Genomic DNA, 19,419 nt, shown 5'->3' on the forward strand with positions numbered 1-19,419 from the left:
GTACAGATTGGTGCTGATCAACCCTAAAGCTTAGCAACCACAAGCGTCTTCCACAAAAAGCATATTTGATAAAGAAGTTTTGCAGGGCAAAGCACTCAGATAAATGTGTTCATTGATTAATACTACAAGGCCGCCAACTGTTCATGCATTTTCCTTAGTCAGAGAGCTTAAAACGAATCAATTCCCTTGCAATCTCCAAATCACTCTAAATACATCTCCATCCATTATATTTATTCCTCATACAAAGATGTCCATTAGGATGTAGGGCGGATCGCCACCGCCATAAGGGTGGTAGCAATCCGCCCTACATCCTAGCCCGCCCGCCACCCATTCCCCCCGCCATATTAGTATGGCGGGGGCGCGGCAGACAGGAAGACCGTCTGCCGCTTTTCCACCTGGTCGACAAGTCGACCAGGCGGAAAAGGGTTTCATATGGTGGCGGTGTCTGCCTTCCTCCATATCAGGATGCAGGAGGAAGGTAGCCTTTCCGTGGCCACGGAAAGGCAGGTGTTTTTTTAGGTTGGGAGCCCGTTGTGGGCCCCCAGGATGTTTGGGGGGTGGAGGGGGGCACATGGGGGGGTACAACATCGCAGGCACCGCGCGACATGCATTTTTGGCATTGCGGCGGGCGGTGCTGAAAGCACCCCCGCCGCAATGTTAAAAATGCAGAATGCGCCCCCCAGTGTGACCTGCTTCCCGACATTGCGGACATAGGAGGATTGGACTGCCACGATTAAATCAGCGTGGGAACAAACGAGTGAACCCTGCCACAGTTACTACACTTTCTGAAGGTGTTACTAAACGGCACCGAACATTTTTCAAGAGCCAAAGACGTTAGGTGCGCCATAGAATTGCGCTGTGATGTCATCATGCGCAAAATGTTGAAACCATGATCTAAGTGACCAAAACCAAGTCCTGCGGAGCCACCACTGTATATTTCTTTGTCACCTTGCGCCGTTCACACTGTTCACGTTCAGCACTTGCATCATCACCTTTCACCACTTGTATATATCACCACTCACCAAGTGCCTTCGGGTTGTCACATGATTTCCTCTGTACAGTGCTGCCTAACTGTATTTCCATGTGAAAACGCCCTTTTTCGAATTGGTGAATAACAAGCTCTTTAACCGCATGACTCTCCTTGTTTCTTTCTTATGTAATGCTGACTGCATACATCATTGAACTGCCTTAAATTGATACCTGTTGGGAATTGTTTTTTATACACATCCTACACCCATCCCGACGTGGTTTATGGGTTTTACTCCTGTTGTTCTTTCACATACTAAAAAGTTCAACAGACCCAAGCACTTGTTGCAAATTTCAAAGCTCATAACATGCTTCCTTACAACTCAATTGCTGGAGGGTACGGGTTGCTGGCATCATGCAGATCTGTGATCTGAACAAAGCTGGCAAGTTTCCCAGGACTTTGCATGATGAGTTGCTCCAGTGCTGGCGCACGCAGCCCATGCCCACCAGCAGTTGCTTGGACCTGTTCAACTGTTGAGACTACAGCAGCAATACATTGTGGCAATCATAGTTCTTGAAAAGTAGAAAACTGTAAACCCTGATGAAGTTCCGTTGGCTGGGCTGATTCCTTAAAAATAAAATGTATCAAGAATAAAAATATTGAAATACAGGATGAAGATGGATACAAAGTGATTTGTGCATGTCAATTGAATTAATTAGTCTTAAGCTCTTTTGCTGAGGATCATGTATGAGCAGTTGGAGGACTTCTACTATTAGTCAAAGAATAATTGAATATGAGTGCTTTGCCCTACAAAGATTCTTAATCAATACAATACAATGTGGGATGCCACGAGATGTAAGTGTGTCCCTTACCTCAGCCCCTCGTCAATACCCATTTATTGCCAGTTGCACCCTCTCTTCCATGCAGGGTTTGCAAGCCTTTACTTAATTTCAGAAACCTTCTCAACTAGCCTTGTTTCTATTGAAATCAAATATATACACACCCAACCAGGCCAGCTATAAATTAAATGTTTTAGTTAAAGCAGTTGTTTTTGTTATATTCCAGAGTTAGGCCCATGTGGCAAAGTAGTTTATTTCTTACATTGTCTTCACAAATAACATTTCCAGCTGTGACCTTTTGCAAACATTTGCATGCACGGCAATGTTGGATTCGTTTTTCTGAAACTAAACTTGTTTTTATATCTAGCTTCGCAAAACATTATCACAACATCCTGAATATCATGTACAAGGCTTGTTTCACACTACGTACAAATGTCATCACTATCTTCATCCACGGGGCAACAGGGCTATCTATATATCCATACCATCACAAGTCTATGAGCACATCCCAAGGCTGCTTTCTATTATAAAAGATGAGTATGCTGATAGATTAGGAGAAGAGGTACTTCCGCTGACACTGAGTGTCCTTGCATGCTGAAAAATCACCACGCAGCGGTCTGAAATCTTGTGAGGGGTGTCCAGTTTGTGACTAAGATGGAGTCCTTTACTCTGTCCCATCAGGTAATGGGGTTGGATCGTCCCTTGGGGGGATTCTTGGCTCTCTAACTATACACACTCTAGGTACACTTAGAGTAGGGTTCGCATAGTAGGAGTATGCTAGATTACTGCCTTGTTTTATATGCTTGCATATATACATTGTTTCAGCACCATGGTAGAACTATATCTTCTATTTACGCTTTTGGTGCTTGTAATCACGTTTATCTGCTTCTGTCTACTAATCATTGAGGCACACATATTTTATGCAAGAATAACTTTGGTTCAATAAATATTATTGAAAATGTCCGACTATTATTATGTATTCTCTATATATTTCTCTGAGAATAAGTGAGCACGAGTGACTGAGCGAAAGATTCTCTACTGTTTCCACGATTCCTGAGGAGTCAGGGTTGTCTTGTTCAGTGGTATCCAGAAAACCATTTGCTTCTTGGTAGGTTAGGGGGGCTTATGGGTTTACTGTGAGCTAGCTGGTCTATAGGCCAACATATCCTACTGGGGTGTCCAGAATCAGTCTTGACACTAGGCCCTTAGTTTATGTTGTCCAAACAATGCGCTGGTCCTATGGATTGGTAGGAACTACACAACACTTTTGGTTCCCTCTCATTAGCATAATTGTAAGAAAACGTACGTCAGGTGCTCCACTCCACCAAAACAAATACAATCCTTTAACCGCAGCAATGCAGTCTAAATTCCCTGACTTTAGGCCCTGCACTTCTTGATCCTTGAGCTGGAGCTATGCACTCAATGACCCTTTACCCGGGGCTGTTCACTACAGCGACTATCCATGGAGCTGTGCATACATTTGAGAATTAAGCCGAAGCTGTGCACACCCTAACCCATGGTCTGGAGCTTTACCCTTTACCACTATTAACCTGGAGATGTTTGCTAATACTGATCTTCTGGAGCTGTGCATACCTCAACTCCTGGTCTGGGCTCTGAAATTCCGATCCCAACAGCTGGAGTTGGAGTTATGATCTCCCTGACCGGGAGTTGTGCTCTTACATACATCTGGTCTGGAACCAACCTGTGACAATCCGGGGGGCCCCATAGAGCTGCAGCTGTTTGGATTGCAAGCCCTTTGTTGCAAGCACTTATTTCAATACACCAACACGAATCACAAGTCCAGTTGTACTGAGAACTATACACGACCCACTGACCAATACTGTGCAGGTGGTGTTTTCTGCTCACAATTAGTCCCTTTAGATGAGTTCAGGCACACAGTGGAACGCCAAACCCTTTTTCTTAAATGAATAACATTCTCAACATAGCATTAAGAAACAGGATAAAGTCTAGAGCACAAAATATGAATGGTACCCACATAGATCGAGAAACTGAATGTAGAAATGCATGGCATGGCCAGTGACAACAAGCTGAACAGTCTTAACATAGTTAACAAGTTCCTAGCAACCTAACACCATGTTTCTATTTTTAAGCACTATGCAAAAAATTTGCAGAAAATAGAAAGCCTATACATTGAGGTCCTCATTTATGGGGAGTTGGTGTAGAGCAGCGAAGCAAGTCTGCTTGTGGTGCTGCATTATGCCAAAGTGAAAGGGCAGGAATGCACCGTATTTCTGCAATACGGTGCATTCCTCTCCTTTCCCCCTGCACTGGCGCTGTTTGAGCAGCTTAGCGCCAATGCAGGCATCCTTGCACCATGGTGCAAGGGTGCCTGTGATGTCGGCAGGATAGTTTTTGTGCCTAAGAGGCTTTTTCCTCTTTCTATGTGTGCTACAGAATACAGCACACATAGAAGGAGGAAGAAACGAGGAGAAATAAAGTTATTTCTCCTCGTTACACCTCGCCTCTGAAGGCGTAAGGTTTTAGTGCTTCCTCAGGTTTACATGCTCTCGTAAATCTGGGAAAGTGTCAAAATCCATGGGTGTTTTGTGGGATAACACCCCGCAATGCCCATGGAACACCTCCTGAGTGCAGAGTAAGGCAAATAAGCGATTTGAGCTGCTTTGCCTTACTCCATATCTATGAGGCCATTCAGAATCATGCAAATTGGCTTTGTGTAGCCTCATAGATATGATTTCAAGGTTTTTGCCGCCGGAGCATCACAAAAAGTGGTGCTCCGGTGGCACAAGGGTTAGTAAATATGCCCCTGAATATCTTAAGGTGGATTGCATCTAAGCATGGGCGAATTTTGCGGATCTCGCGTTCGCGAATTTTGCGGATTTGCGAACTCGCAATCCGCAAAATCCGCGAATTCCCGCGAATTTGCGGATTTTTTTTTTTTGTGTTCGCCCGTGTTTCTGCCAGTTCGCGAGGGTTTTTACAATTTCGCAATTTGCGAACTTACCTGTCGGGTCGCAAGTTTTGCGAACTTGTTGTTTCTACGTGTCCAGCCTGTTTGGGACACTCTTCTTCATCACTGCCACTCTCTGTCACCACTGCCACTCTCTGACTACTCATGCCACCCTCTGGCCCACCCATGCCACCCTCTGTTTCATCACCACACCCTCTGGTTGTCCAGGGTACATTATTTTCGGCGAAGCAAAGCACCCCTTCCCTGCCTCAAGTGACCTGAATTAATTTGGGGCTGATTAATGTGTCACAGAATATTTTTTTAGCTGGCACCTGCTTCCTTAGTGCGCCCTGATTAGTGATCTTTTGCACTTGCTAAGTGCTTTCATTGTTGCAAAATTAGTTACAACACCTGCCCTGCCCCAACTGACAATAATGAATTAGGGGCTGATTAATGGATTTTAACTTCCAGCCTGGCTCCTGCTTGTCTCCCTTAGCTGTAATTCAGGACCTTTGTGGCATATGTGTAACTATTCTGAGGTTCAGAGCAGGGTCACATAATAGTTGCAACTGGCAACTGAACTCTGGAGGGGCCCCTCAGGAAGCACTACAGGAAATGGCTACTAATGATGAGCCTGAACTTTTGAACCTGGCAAGTAGTTTCAGTTTTGCTAAGATCGTATTTCTGCAATTTAGCACTTATTCGCGGGGCGCGAAGTTGTACTGGGAAGCCGCGAACTCACGCGAACAGTGCGAGCAAAATCCGCTGCTCGCGGATTTGCGGATTTTGCGGGAGATTCGCGAATCTCGCGGATTGCGGATTTCCCGAAAATCCGCAAAATCCGCGAGCGAAACGGATTTTCCGCCCATACCTAATTGCATCGCAAATGTTTTCTCAATAAGAAATAACCGTTTAGCTTTTCTCTATCTGTCACAGTGTTCATGATAAACCCCAATGCTTTCATTAGCCAAACATCCATAGCATGGTTGTCATTCAGTAAGCTGTTGGTATGCCCACAACATATGGAATTTGTTTCTTAGATTGATATAACAATACAAGCACATTTTAAAAATTTTCATTGTACAACTTTCTTGGTTTATTTTCTCTTTTCTAGAACACATACAGAACACGGAATAGAACTGGAAGCTGCTTGTCGGGGTCCAGCCTGCAGCATGCATGCAGTCTGGACGAAGTTGGTGAGTATGTCCTCCAAAAACAAGTGTGGCTTCTTGAAAGATTTGTGTAGCCCAAGTCGCTGTTGTTCAAGCATTGGGCAAGCAAGTCTTAAATAGGGCAACACAGTGGGATTAACTTCCCCTGTTCTCACACTCCCAGATCTCACTCTCTCTCTCTCCCCAGGCAGACAGTACTTATGTGCCCTTCCAGGGCAGATTGCAAGCTAGAGGGGTTTAAGTGAATCAATGAAATCCCTTTTTTAGAATTAAATAAGAGAACAGTGGTCAAGCAGTGGTGAAAGGACCTACACGCACCTTAGTGCCTCATCCCAGTCAGTCACATTGTCTGTCTTTTGGACCTTCATCTGAAACTATGACATGCCATCATGAGAGGCAGGTATCCTCATCATGTCTACAGGCTACTCGCACTTCAATATTCTGCGTTCCTACCAAGGTCAAAGATCGACAGGAGCTCCATGGGGTGTTAGCACCCAGAAGCTAAATATGGAGTCTAGACAGAGAGCTGGCATTTCCTTCTTGGCACAGAATGGACATTCCCGATCTATAGTTAGCATTCTTTCTTCTGCCAGAGAATTTATAACAAATTACCTGACACATTACTAATTGCCATTCCTGTCTATACCCTGCGGAGATGACAGAATCCATCTTGATGCCAAAGAATCGCTTGATATTCCTTTTCCTACTAGAGACAAAGTCATTGTTGCAGTTATTTTGAATGCCGCAGCATGCGCTGGCAACGAGCCACCCAATCATTTGTTCACTTTCTAGATATTACACATAATAAATTGCTGCCACTCCTTTTTCCACAGATCAGTGTTTAGGCTTTTCGTCAGTTTCAGGCATGCCATGCTGGTATTTTGGAACACGTGTTGTTAATATTTTGTTGACATTTCTCTGAGGACATAGTGGTATTTCATATACTGTCCCCTGTTTCATGCCGTCTGGTAGGGTGTTTCATTTAGACTTTGGGGCATTTCACAGATGTTTTGGAGTTATTGTTTGGTGATGTGATAGGAAGCCCATGCCTCTAGGGCTTGCACTTGTCCAAACATAATTTTGGTAGAATACCTACAATATACAACAATTATTTCTAGCATCTGAGCTTCTAATCTATATTGTGCAGAGTTGGCATTCCTTCTTCACAGCAGTTGCTTTAAGATTATCTCTCTTTGAGTGCGGTACCTTAAAGGTAACCAAATCACATTCCCAGCACTCTTTCTTAATACCTCCATGACTGATAAAATTGATAAAAACATGAGTCTGGTAAAGAATTCTGGAATTATACAGATGGACACCTTGCCACAACCAGACTGACTCTGACCTAAGCATCAGACGGGCGGTTTGGATGAACAAGTTTTCCACTGGAGTATGTTGCAGCAGGATTCACAGGTTCTTACATGGCTGCTGACTCCACGCCATATTGTCCTACATTTGCCGTTCCAGTTCCAAGATGTGCCCAGTCACTAAGATTCTGCCAGTGGGGAGGAGGAGCTTAGCGGGCATCCAAGATGGTCACGTGAGCACAGAGCTCCCCGGACCCTCGCCGCTCCTCGCAATTTATCCTGATGATATCCTGATTTCTTGGACAGCTCTTTGAAGATGTACCTCAGCTGAGTCCATAACTCTTCTCAGAACTGACATCGGACATCGGCGACCGAAGTTATGGCACTTTGAACTTTTCTGGCCCACCTGGAGGCTGTGCCGGGGTCTTGGCTACTTGCGGATCTGGGACGGAGTTGAACAACAACGGCAGTGGGGCCTCATCGGTGACCGCATCTCTACTTTCGGTTTCGTTCCCGGATCCCCGCATGGTCTGATTGAGAGACCGTCTCGCCCGGCTGGGGACCAGTCCAGCCCCCACTTAGTGTCTGAACTGTCTCCTCATTTCATCCTTTTCGACTCACATCGTGCCTTTTCTTGGTCCTACGAGCCAGTTCTTGTGGTCTCGTTGGCGCCTGGACTGTCGGCGGCCATTTTCATTCGGTCGTGTGGGCCCCTCCGGGGAGCAGTTTCCAGCATGGCGGGCAAGGGTGATGCCGAGAAGCGGAAGACCAAAACTTCTCTTCGTGGTGGACCGATCCAGACAAATGTTATTGATCGGTATACTCAAGTCAAAGGCTCCCCTTGGCCTCCCAGTCGTTCCCCGGAGGAAGCCCGAGGCGGCCCTTCCGTCCCTGCCGAGTTGTCCCTGCAGGACATTATGGGCGCCATCACCGGCATGAGGGAAACCATCGGCCAGCAATACGAGGCCCTGGCTAGCAAAATTGACACGGTTGCTGTGGATGTCACTCTGATCAGGGCCGACCTGTCTAGAACGAACAAAAAGGTCAAATCACTCGATCTGAAGACCTCCAGCCTCACGGCCGATGTGGTGGAACTTCAAACTGAACTTGGGAATTTAAAATCGGTGAATGACCAAATGTCCCATCGACTGTAGGATTATGAGAACAGGGCAAGGCGCAATAACATCCGCGTCATTGGGGTCCCAGAAAACCCCAAGACTCACTCTGTGGATCTCCTGGTCGAGGATCTGATCCTCACCCATCTTGCCCCCTCGGGCTTGAGTAAATTCTTCGCGGTCGATCGCGCACACAGAGTCCCGGGCGGACAACCTAAGCCGGGCGCCCCTCCGAGGCCCATCATTGCGAGACTTTTTTACTTTAGAGACCGTGATGCGATCTTGCAGACATCGAGAGTGCATGGCCCGGTGAAATTTGAAAACTCCTTGATTAACTTTTTCCCGGACTTCACGCAGCTTGTGCAAAGACAAAGGATGGGCTTTCTTGGAGTGAAGCGGCGTCTCCGGGACCTGGGCCTTAAGTACGCCATGCTTTTCCCTACTAGGCTTCGTGTGGAGTATGAGGAACGGACCTTCTTTTTTGACCGACCGGACAGTGTGAGTGACTGGTTGGATTCCCTGCCAGGCCGAGGTGATCGTACGGAGCACCCTGGCGGTGCCGAGGGTGGTGAGCCTAAGCATAAGTGACTCTTCGGTCCCTGGTTTCTGAACATTGGACTTTGCTCAGCTGGGTACTATCTTTCTGTTTTTGTTGCCCTGTAGTAGTCCACATTTGGGTGGTGGGTGGGAACGGGCCTCTTTCCTCCTCCGGGGTCTTTTTGTAGAATGGGATTGTTAGGGCGACAGGCACACTGCATTTTGGGGTGGCTTTTTAGTCTTCTGCAGGGGTGCAGGGAGGGGGGAGTTATAACAGGTTCTGGTTGGGGGGTGGGGGGGGGGGGGTTGTGTTTGTGTTTTCCTTCCTCAAAGCGGCGTATTGGTTCTTTCTCTGATCCTGATGTCCTGCTCTTCATGGGGAACCCCATGCAACATGTTTGGGAATGGGAGGTAGTGGGCTGAAACTTATATCTTGGAATGTCAACGGTTTGGGTGATCGTATAAAACGGGGTGTTGTTCTGCAGTATTTACGAGGTTTGTCCTCTGATGTGGTACTCCTGCAGGAGACGCACCTAGTTGGCAATGTCTGTCACGCGATGAATAGATGGGGTTACCGACTGGTTGCACACTCTGAATTCACCACTGGTTCTAGGGGCGTGGGTATTCTGATCCGGTCTTCCCTCCCACTTGAAATTGATAATGTCACTCTTGACGACAGAGGGTGCTATGCCGCCCTCATGGTAGGTGGGAGGGCAAGACTCTTTCTTTGGTTTCTGTTTATGTACCCCCAGGACTCCAGACCTCTTGCATTCTCAGACGTTGGTCGGCTGATGCTGGGGCTCCCTGATGGTCTTCTCCTTGTGGGCGGGGACTTCAACTCGGTACTTTCAGGCGATTTGGATCGTCACCCCCCCAGGGACCTTCCCGTGTCTCAGTCATGGCTCGGTGGGTTCCTGGACACCTTTGGTTTGGTGGATTCCTGGAGGCTAATGCACCCGACGTTACGTCACTACACCTTTCACTCCGGCGCTCATGGGAGTTTCTCCAGGCTAGATTACTTCCTTATGCCCGCTGTCCAGTCCTCCTACATTGGGGAAATTAGCCTATTGGCCCGGGGTATCTCGGATCACTCTCCTGTTTTACTTCTTTTTGATATGGATCTACATTCTGCGGGACGGGTCGCCCCTATCAATCCCTGGCATTTACGCAACCCCAAGACCCGCACCAGCCTTACGAAGTCATTTGACCAATACTTTCTGGAGAATGAAGGGTCTGTCTCGTCCTCTGTGTCCCTGTGGGAAGCCTTTAAGGCTGTTATTCGCGGACACGCCCTATCCTTAATAGAAGAGTCCAAGAAAGCGAGGGATGGGGAGGTTGAGAGTCTGGAGGCTGAAATATTGGACTTAGAAGACGATCTAGACAGGGGTGTCACCCGGGACAAACTCCACGCCCTTAGCTTGAAACAGTTTGAGTATAAATCCCTTGTGACAGATGCTGCCAAAACGATGTACAGAGCACAGCAAGGTAGATTGTATGACGTTGGTGACAAGGCGGGTAAGCTGATTGCCTGGCTTGATAAGAAGGAGAGAGCCAATCGTGTTGTCCCTGTGATTCAGAATCCTGATGGTGTGGAGGTGACTGACCCTGGTGAGATTGTGGAATGTTTTGCTGACTATTTTCGTGTGGTCTACTCCCCTGTGTCCGACAGGTATGAGGATGACTCTCGTTTTTTGTTGAGAGACATCGCGCTGCCCTGCCTGTCTAAAGAGGATCGGGAGAGTATGGAGGCATCGTTGTCGGTCGATGAGATAGCGACTGCCATTCGTTCCCTCCGTTCCGGTAAAGCCATGGGGCCAAATGGCTTGCCCATTGAATTCTACAAACTCCGCCCAGATAAGGTCGCACCATACCTCCGTGATATGTTCACGGAGTCGCGTGATCTTGGCTTTCTTCCTATTGATCAGTGCCTGGCCACTATAGTGGTAATTCCTAAGGAGGGCAAACCGCATGACCGTTGTGCCTCATACAGGCCTATCTCCCTACTAAACGCTGAGCCTAAGATTCTCGCTAAGATTCTTGCCAACCGCCTCCTCACTGTTATTTGTGACCTGATCCATCCAGATCAATCCGGCTTTATCCCGCACCGGAACACTGCTCTAAACCTGCGTCGCCTTCATGGCGTTCTCGCGAGGGCGGAGCTTCTTTCGGAAACGGCCATCTTGGCTTCATTAGACGCCACGATTCCCTTTGATATGATAGAGTGGCCGTATCTCTGGGCCACTCTTGAAAAGTTTGGCTTCGGTGCGGGATTCATTAGTTGGGTGAGGCTACTATATGCGGATCGCTGGCTCAGGTGGTTGTTAACGGTAGAGTCTCCCAGTCCTTCGCTCTTGGGAGGGGTACTAGACAGGGGTGTCCATTGTCCCCCCTGCTCTTTGCTCTTGGCCTGGAACCACTCACTGCCTGGCTCCGATGGGAACCCTCGATAAAGGGCATTCGTTGGACCCCTGACTTTGAAGACCGGGTGTCGTTGTATGCTGACGATATTCTTCTGTATCTTACCTCCCCTCGCAAGTCCCTCAACGTCCTCTTTGACGTCCTAACTTCCTTTGGCAAAAACTCCGGGTTGATTATCAACTGGTCTCAGTCGTGTGTATATGTCATCTCTGGTGGTCTTCCTCCCTTGCCTACCAGGTTCCCTATTCAAATTTCTCACTCTGGCTTCAAGTATTTAGGGGTCCATATATCGTTGGACTTGGCTGCCCGTTACGAGCATAATCTCCTTCCTCCTCTCCGGCGCTTGAAGCTCGATGTGGACCGTTCGCGTAGACTGCCGCTGTCCCCACTTGGTCGAGCGGCGCTGTTTAAAATGATGTCCCTACCCCGATTTCTCTACGCACTCCAGAACTCCTTTGATATTATTCCAGCCCACTACTTTCGGGAGGTGAAGGGGCTACAGAGGAGACTTGTTTAGGACGGTCGGGCGAGCAGTGCTCTCTCAAAACTGACACTCCCCTGGTATGACGGGGGTATCGCACTCCCGGATATCAGGAGGTAATATTGGGCCTCCCAGTTGTCCGCCATTAACCATGCTACATACGCTCCTGGGCTGAATCCAGCGTATGCTATGGATAAATACCTGTTGCCCGGTGGCGACTTTAACAGAGCACTCTACTCTTCGACGTCGGGGAGGAACCTCACGGCACCCACCAAAATCGCAGTGCGTGTATGGAAGGATGCTAATGTGGCTATGGGGTGGAATGATCGACTGACGCAGGCAACCCCCTTGTTTGCTTCGGAACAATTGGGATGCCTCTGGACGACGAAAGGTTTTGAGAACTAGGACACGATTGGACTTAGTAGGGTGGGTGATATCTGGGTGAAAGGTGCGGTGAAATCATTTGCGGAGCTTCAGAGTGAATATGAGTTGAGTGAGCGGGAGTTCTTCAGATATGCACAGGTGCGTCATGCTTTACTGTCGGTCTTCACGGCCGGTGCCGTGGTCCCTGAATCTTCCCCGCTTGAGGACCGTATACTTGATGGTTATCTGCCCGATAGTACGATTTCCTTGATCTATAAAAAGTTGATTAACAATCGGGCAGATCTCCTGGTGCGCCTCAGGGAGACCTGGGCTGGAGACGGGTTGGAATTGGACGACGAAGATTGTCAGTCTGCACTATCCTCCCCTAAAGAAGTTGCCATTCCGGCCCGTCTCCGCCTTGTCCAGCTTAAGATTCTTCACCGCGTGTATGTCACTGGTCCTCGTTTGGTTGCCATGGATTTTTCGTCGGATGGGTTGTGTAGGCGCGGTGTGGAATGAGTGCCACTTTTCTTCACATCCTCTGGGAGTGCCGTGAGGTCGCTACGTATTGGCGCCGTGTGCATGCTGTGATGGAGTGCGTCACTGGGGTCGCTCTGTTGCCTGAGGCTCGAAGATGTTTGTTGAATGTGTGGGAGCCGAATGATTACAACATCGCCTAGACCCAGTGGGCGGCACTTGGGAACATGATTGCCAAAAGGGACATCGCACAGCTCTGGGGTTCCCAACGGCCTCCCACCGTGTCGACGTGGAAGGAGAATATGGACTGGTGCATGTTCAGGGAGAAGACGGTATATTTGGCTAGGGGCAAGCCTAGGGCGTGGAGTGCAATTTGGGGCCAATGGAACAATTACCGGGGAAACATCTGTACACCCCCCCTCGTAGATATTCCAGACGCTTTTATGTCCCCCTGACCTCTGAGGTTCCTTGATTACCATATTTCTTACTCGATTGTCCTGATTCCCCACTGCCCTCCCCCCCAATTGGTTCTCTCCAACATCCTCCTGATTTCCGATCCGTTATGGTAGGTCCCCGGTGTCTGATCTCGACTTCTTTTATCATGCACCCGCCTTGAGTTGTTTGTTCTTTTGTTTCTCTTTGTTCCTTTATAAAACTCAAAAATCGTGCATCCTGCATACTTCCTGTGTTGCCGAAAGTGTATCCTGTACTTCTGCTGGACCTACCGGGGTCAGCTGCTGCCTTACTGACTGCTTATTTACTTGACGAACACTAGCGGCCGGACCCTGGGGTTGTAGGCCCATACCTGTAATTCGTCTGTTTTGCACAATAAAGTTAAAAAAAAAAAAAAAGGATTCTGCCAGTGCTTAATTTTCCAACATAGCAAACACAAGGAGATGTTGGACGGAGCGCTGAAACTTTTCAGTCACTCACCCCCAGTCACAGATACAGGTTGAATTCATCATCATTCTTTAGCTCACTTCAGCACCTCAGTTCAGACCCAGCTATATGCAAATCAGCCTTGAACCTGTGCCTCATCGGAACAGTCCAGCCCGAACTGCCACGCCAGGTCTTCCCTGAACCAGAAACAAGCATCCTGGGAGCGGTTTCAGGGTAACGCCCCTCATCAGGCAGGCTAGCTTGAATCCAGTGGCAAAGTGAGCAAGGGACCCACGTCTGGGCATACCCTGCCAACTAAGGGTGAACAAAGCAAACACAAGGAGATGATGGACGGAGAGCTGAAACTTTTCAGACACTCACCCCCAGTCACAGATCTGGGTTGAATCTATCATTGTTCTTTAGCTCACTTCATCACCTCAGTTCATGCAAATCAGTCTTGACCCTGTGCCTCATGGGAACAGTTCAGCCCGAACTGCCAAGCCAGGTCTTCCCTAAAAAGGAAACAAGCATCCAAGGACCGGTTTCAGGGTAACATCCCTTATCAGCCAGACTAGCTTGAATCCAGTGGCAAAGTGAGCAAGGGACCCACGTCTGGGCATACCCTGCCAACTTAGGGCAAACAAAGCAAACACAAGGAGATGATGGTCGGAGCGCTGAAACTTTTTAGACATTCACCCTTAGTCACAGATCTGGGTTGAATTCATCATTGTTCTTTAGCTCACTTCGCCACCTCATTTCAGATCCAGCTATATGCAAATCAGTCTTGACCCTGTGCCTCATGGGAACAGTCCAGCCCGAACTGCCAAGCCAGGTCTTCCCTGAACAGGAAACAAGCACCCAAGGACCGGTTTCAGGGTAAAACCCCCCATCAGCCAGGCTAGCTTGAATCCAGTGGCACCCACGTCTGGGCATAGCCTGCCAACTTTGGGTGAACAAAGCAAACACAAGGAGATGATGGATGGAGCGCTAAAACTTTTCAGACACTCACCCCCAGTCACAGATCTGGGTTGAATCCACCATCGTTCTTTAGCTCACTTCGCTTGGCAGTTCGGGCTGGACTGTTCCCATAAAGGACAGGGTCAAGACTTTTTTCCATATGGCTGGGTCCAAACTGGGGTGGGGTGGTATATTGAGCAAAAGAGTGATGGATTAAACCCAGATCCTTGTGACTGGAGGTGAATGTTTGCATTGTCCAGCATTCCGTCCATCAATTGTTTCTTTTGCATATGTCGCCCTAAATGGAAAGGGTATGACCAGAAGGGGGTCCTGTGCTCACTACACCACTGGATACGAGCTAACATGGCTGATGAAGGGTGATGCTCTGAAACCGGTCCCAGGATGCTTGTTTCCAGTCCAGGGAGGACCTGGCTTGGCAGTTCGGGCTGGACTGTTCCCCTAAAGAAAAGGGTCAAGACTTATTTGCATATGGCGGGGTCCAAACTGTGGTGGTGTGGTGAGCAAAATAATTATGGATTTAAACCAGATCCTTATGACTGGGAGTGAATGTTTGCATTGTCTCAATCAATTGTTTCTTTTCCATATGTCGCCCTAAGTGGGAAGGGTATGTCCAGACGTGGGTCCCTTGCTCACTACACCACTGGATTCAAGCTAGCCTGGCTGATGAAGGGTGATGCCCTAAAACTGGTGCCAGGATACTTGTTTCTGGTCCAGGGAGGACCTGGTGTAGTGTAGTTCCTAGTTTCCCACTAGGCCCTGCGCATTGGAATAACATAAACAGTAGTATCGACGTGGAACTGCTTATATTCCAGGCCTCCACTGACTATGCTAAACTTAATTGGGTTGTGTTACCAACTAGCTCAGAGGTCACTGGAAACTTTCTTCTCTGCATAGGAAGTGATCAGCTTCCTTGGCACAGACAAGAAGGGATTCAGTTTTCCAACAACCGTGCAACATGACAACTTTGCTCCTCAGATCAAGAGTCGATCTCTAGGGTCGTGTGAAACAATAGACATAGATTTCACTCAGTCAGTCTAGTGCAGTTTACTTTCACAGTATGTAGAGAATAGAGAGACGGGCGTTTATCAATAAAGGGTTAACATTTATTGAACAGTCTTTCTTCTCGTACAAGAGAAATGTATTGCCACAATTGCAATAATTGTTATTATAAAAAGTACGTACAGTAAGATAAGTATTGTGAAATAGAACTGTAAAAGCATTGATATGGTTTCTTAGCCATACAATGGTTTAAAAGTAATAAAACATATATACAGTCATATATACATTAGGCTAACATACTCAACTGGTGCTTCTAACTAAGCCTACCCCAGTGTGCCTGACCTAAGCCTAACACGTGAGAAGGGGGAGTAAGTAAGTAGCTTTAAGTTAAGTTGGTTTTGCCAAGGTTTGTTTCAAGAATTCTCGTCTAAGGGTTTAGTCAACACCATACCTCTGAATAGAATGATGGAGGATTGGTATCTCCTTCAGGGGTCTCTCTCGATATCCCAGTCACCCGCGAGGGTAAACCGGAAGCGCCGGGACTGGATTTCTCTGCACGAGAAATGCAGCGGCTTCTCTCAGCGCGTCGAGGAAGGAGGGGTGACAGCGTCTGCGGGCAGCTGGGCTGGATGTCTTCGCAGAGGACGGCTGCACGGCTCCTCAAGCGTACTGCACCATAGGTCGCGCTGTAGCGGCGATAATGGTAATCAGCAGCTTCACCACCACAGGATAGCAGGCTGCAGCGACAGAGTGCTAGTTTTTACCAACACAGGGTCATGCAGGCAGCTGGCATCAGCAACAGTAGCTTGCAGCTAACAGCTCACATTGCTTAAGGCAACGTTGGTAATATTTATACCTGACAGGTGCCGGGTTTGACGCAAGTTTGCTGGACATAAGACGTCAATTAAAGATGTCACTAGGAAGTGACAGTTATCAGTTGCTCATTAGAGTTCCATTACTAATCAAAACATAGCAAGCGGGGATTTCCAGGTTTGCTAAGTTTTTATCTTGTTGAAGAACTCGGAGTGTTATCTAGGAATATCAGATAGTGACTGCTGCTCTGTCATTGCACTAATTGGTCGCAAAGGAAGTAGCAGAGAGTCATGCTGGAATGTGGCTCTGTTCGTGTGAGGCCAGAGATGACTTTTCAGAAAATCGTACTTGAACGGTTATGCCAATATAGGGAATAAATGGATTTATAGCAGAATAGGGGCATAAGGTCACAGTATCGATCAGGAACCTAGATAAGCACGCAACACCCACTCCACGTTTTCATGTCCATCAAAATCACTAAAACTAAGCAATTAGATGTATGTGTAACATTGCCCACCCCAAAATACATAAATGCATTCGAAATAGGCGTACTTGTAATACATGGAATTTAGGTACTGTACGTTTTTTAAAAGCATAGTAATCATTCAAAAGGTATTGCATATGAAATCAATGAACGATTATGCAAAAAGAATTACACATGAAGTATCTCTGACAGAAGAAATGCGAGATAAATCATCACATAAAAATGCATAGTAATAACATGTGTGCTAGAGGCTGGTGTTATGTTGTTATGTCTCTAGATGTGCTTAGAAATAGAAGTGTGAAGCTTCTGTTCTCTAAGAATAGTTTTTACGTTAAGCAAAGAATTGTTCGTGCCAAAAAAGGTGAATTATTAAAAATGTCCAATTCAAAAAAAAAAATTTTTTAATGCTTGAACGGGGAAACATAGAGTTCCAAAGCTTATTGCAGTCTTTGTTGATCAAAACTGAAGGCCGAATTCAGAGTTCATGGGAACGCTGTGTGTCGGAGAGCTTCTCAAAAAGTTATTGTTTCTCTATGGGTGAGAACATCGTATCAGACAGGCTCGCAAAGAATTGGTCTACAAAATCAGGTGATAGTTCAACCAAATTAGATAGCGCTGTAACTTGGCAGGTGTGAGAATGATTGCTGTCATCGAAGGCAGGACCAGCAATGCTCACAGAACGTTGTACCTGGATGATGTTGCTTTTGTCACTCGCTCCACTGTTACCACTTGGCTGTAGTACAGGAGTCTCCACGAATGCCGTCATCAGGATTGGTAGCCGCTGGGGACAACACAATGCGTGAGCCGTTATTGGACTGAGCAAAGTATCGACGTCCATTGGTACTGCTGATGGAAGTGAAAGACAGATGTCCAACACGCATTCATCGCCGCAAAGCATACACCGTAGCACAGGTAAAATGCAATTTTGCCATATCGGTCTGAATGAAAGGAACCAGGTCATGTTTAGATCTCTCAGCCTGGCCAATCCGAGGACGTTAGTTATCCTGTCCCTGTAGCGCATTGCTAGGATTGTCTCTTCCATTCCCATGGGAGCTATGTCTGAGCCGAGGCTTGCCATAACGTAGCAGGATGGTCAAAAATAGAATCCCTGCGATGAGTCCCAAAAATAGTGGTATGCCGCCAAAAATGGAGTGTACAAAATTAGGAAAGATTCCCAAAATTGCCTGGAAGGGTGTCAGCAGTCCCGTAAAGACTGTCTTAAATATGTCTGGGATGCTTGTTGCACTAGACATGTTAAGGAGTTGGCTGAACATTTCTACGAAATGCACGGGGCAATTTGTTGATAAAAGGTCATGGACTTCAGTAGCCATCCTTGCGACTAGAAGATCATACGTCTCTTTAGATGACGTTATAGGCACTGTTGTCTGTAAAAGCACAGATTTCATTTTGCTTAATGTATCAATTCGTATAGAATAGAGATTCAGACGAGGCCAGAGGGGAGTCACTATGTCTGGAGGCCCGCTCGGAAACAATGCTTGCATACAACATTTGACCATGGACGTTACTTGTACTAGATAACTTTTCCCTGGCGCGAGGCCACAGCACCTGTGATCCGTTATAAGAATGTAACTCCCGTTTGCGAGTTGCATAAAGAAGGGCTCTATCTGAGTTGCAGGTGTGACTAGCTGGTGGCATGAAAGGTTGTTTGAATTGCCATCACATGCTCCGTGTAAATTAATACCCTGACACAAAAGTATACCGCTTAGTGAGTGTTTACAGTTGTCACCACTAAGAAATAAATTTTTGTCGCTGTCACTATAGCAAGAATGAGTGTATGGTAATTTCCATTCGGATTTTACATATCCCTTACCCAATTGTTCATATTGGCCAGCAGGTATGTACTCAAGGCATTTATGAAATCGGAAAGTTGTTATCGGAATTGTGATAATTCCGTGTATTATCCATTCAATGACAGGACTCTCTGACATTGTCAATGGTAATCTCTCGAGTTTTTCGATGCTCAGGATTGTATAGTCTGCTCCTTTCTGTGCCAAACTGATCTGTTTATCAGTAAGGTTAAAAATGGAAAATAATGACGTTGTGTTGATTAAACGCCAAGGCACATAGCCTGAACGAAGATTTTGCAGCGTCCAGCCTAGTTCTATAATAGAGCGTAATTGAGACTGGCCATGTTGTAACATTAGCAAATCTCTGTCTATCACATCAAAGGCAGAGGATACAATATTGTCCAAAGAATATATTCTGGAAGACAGAGTCATTAACCCATTGTCTACCACAGAAAGTGATTTCTCCAAATTAATACGATCAATTTCTCGTATTTTTTCAGCAGTTTCAATTTGCTTTACTTTCCAAGCCTCGTTGTAAGCAGCATAGATACTGGTCGCTATGAAACGCCTTTGACGCTGTTTGCGTGGTCCAAGAATGAAATCGCGCAAATCAGCACCATCTTTTAATAAAGACAAGTGTTGCTTAATTTCAGCCAGTGTGGATGTAGTTAGCCATTCTAGGCAGAGTTTCCCTACACTGTATGTTGTTATAATCCCTGGATGTTGTCTCTGGGAATATCTAGGGTCTAATCTGGTCATTTTTAACCCCTGTGTTTTATTCAGGAACCTATCTTGACAGCTATTTGTGTCTGTAGGCCAGATTAACCACTTTTTCCAATCAGGATGTGTTCTG

General features: G+C 46.9%; 1 protein-coding gene across 2 annotated transcripts in view; it reads left to right on the forward strand.

The window, feature by feature from the left end:
- Positions 1-19,419, forward strand: part of RASAL3 (RAS protein activator like 3) — a 245,284-nt gene that overhangs the window by 97,045 nt on the left and 128,820 nt on the right. For both annotated transcript variants that reach the window (XM_086960667.1, XM_086960658.1), the window contains exon 3: positions 5,850-5,931. In XM_086960667.1, coding sequence (XP_086816793.1) covers positions 5,850-5,931 — 82 coding nt within the window. The remainder of the gene's footprint in view (positions 1-5,849; positions 5,932-19,419) is intronic.

The sequence above is a fragment of the Lissotriton vulgaris genome, chromosome 1_1, assembly GCF_964263255.1.
Source record: "Lissotriton vulgaris chromosome 1_1, aLisVul1.2, whole genome shotgun sequence".
Lineage (NCBI taxonomy): Eukaryota > Metazoa > Chordata > Amphibia > Caudata > Salamandridae > Lissotriton > Lissotriton vulgaris.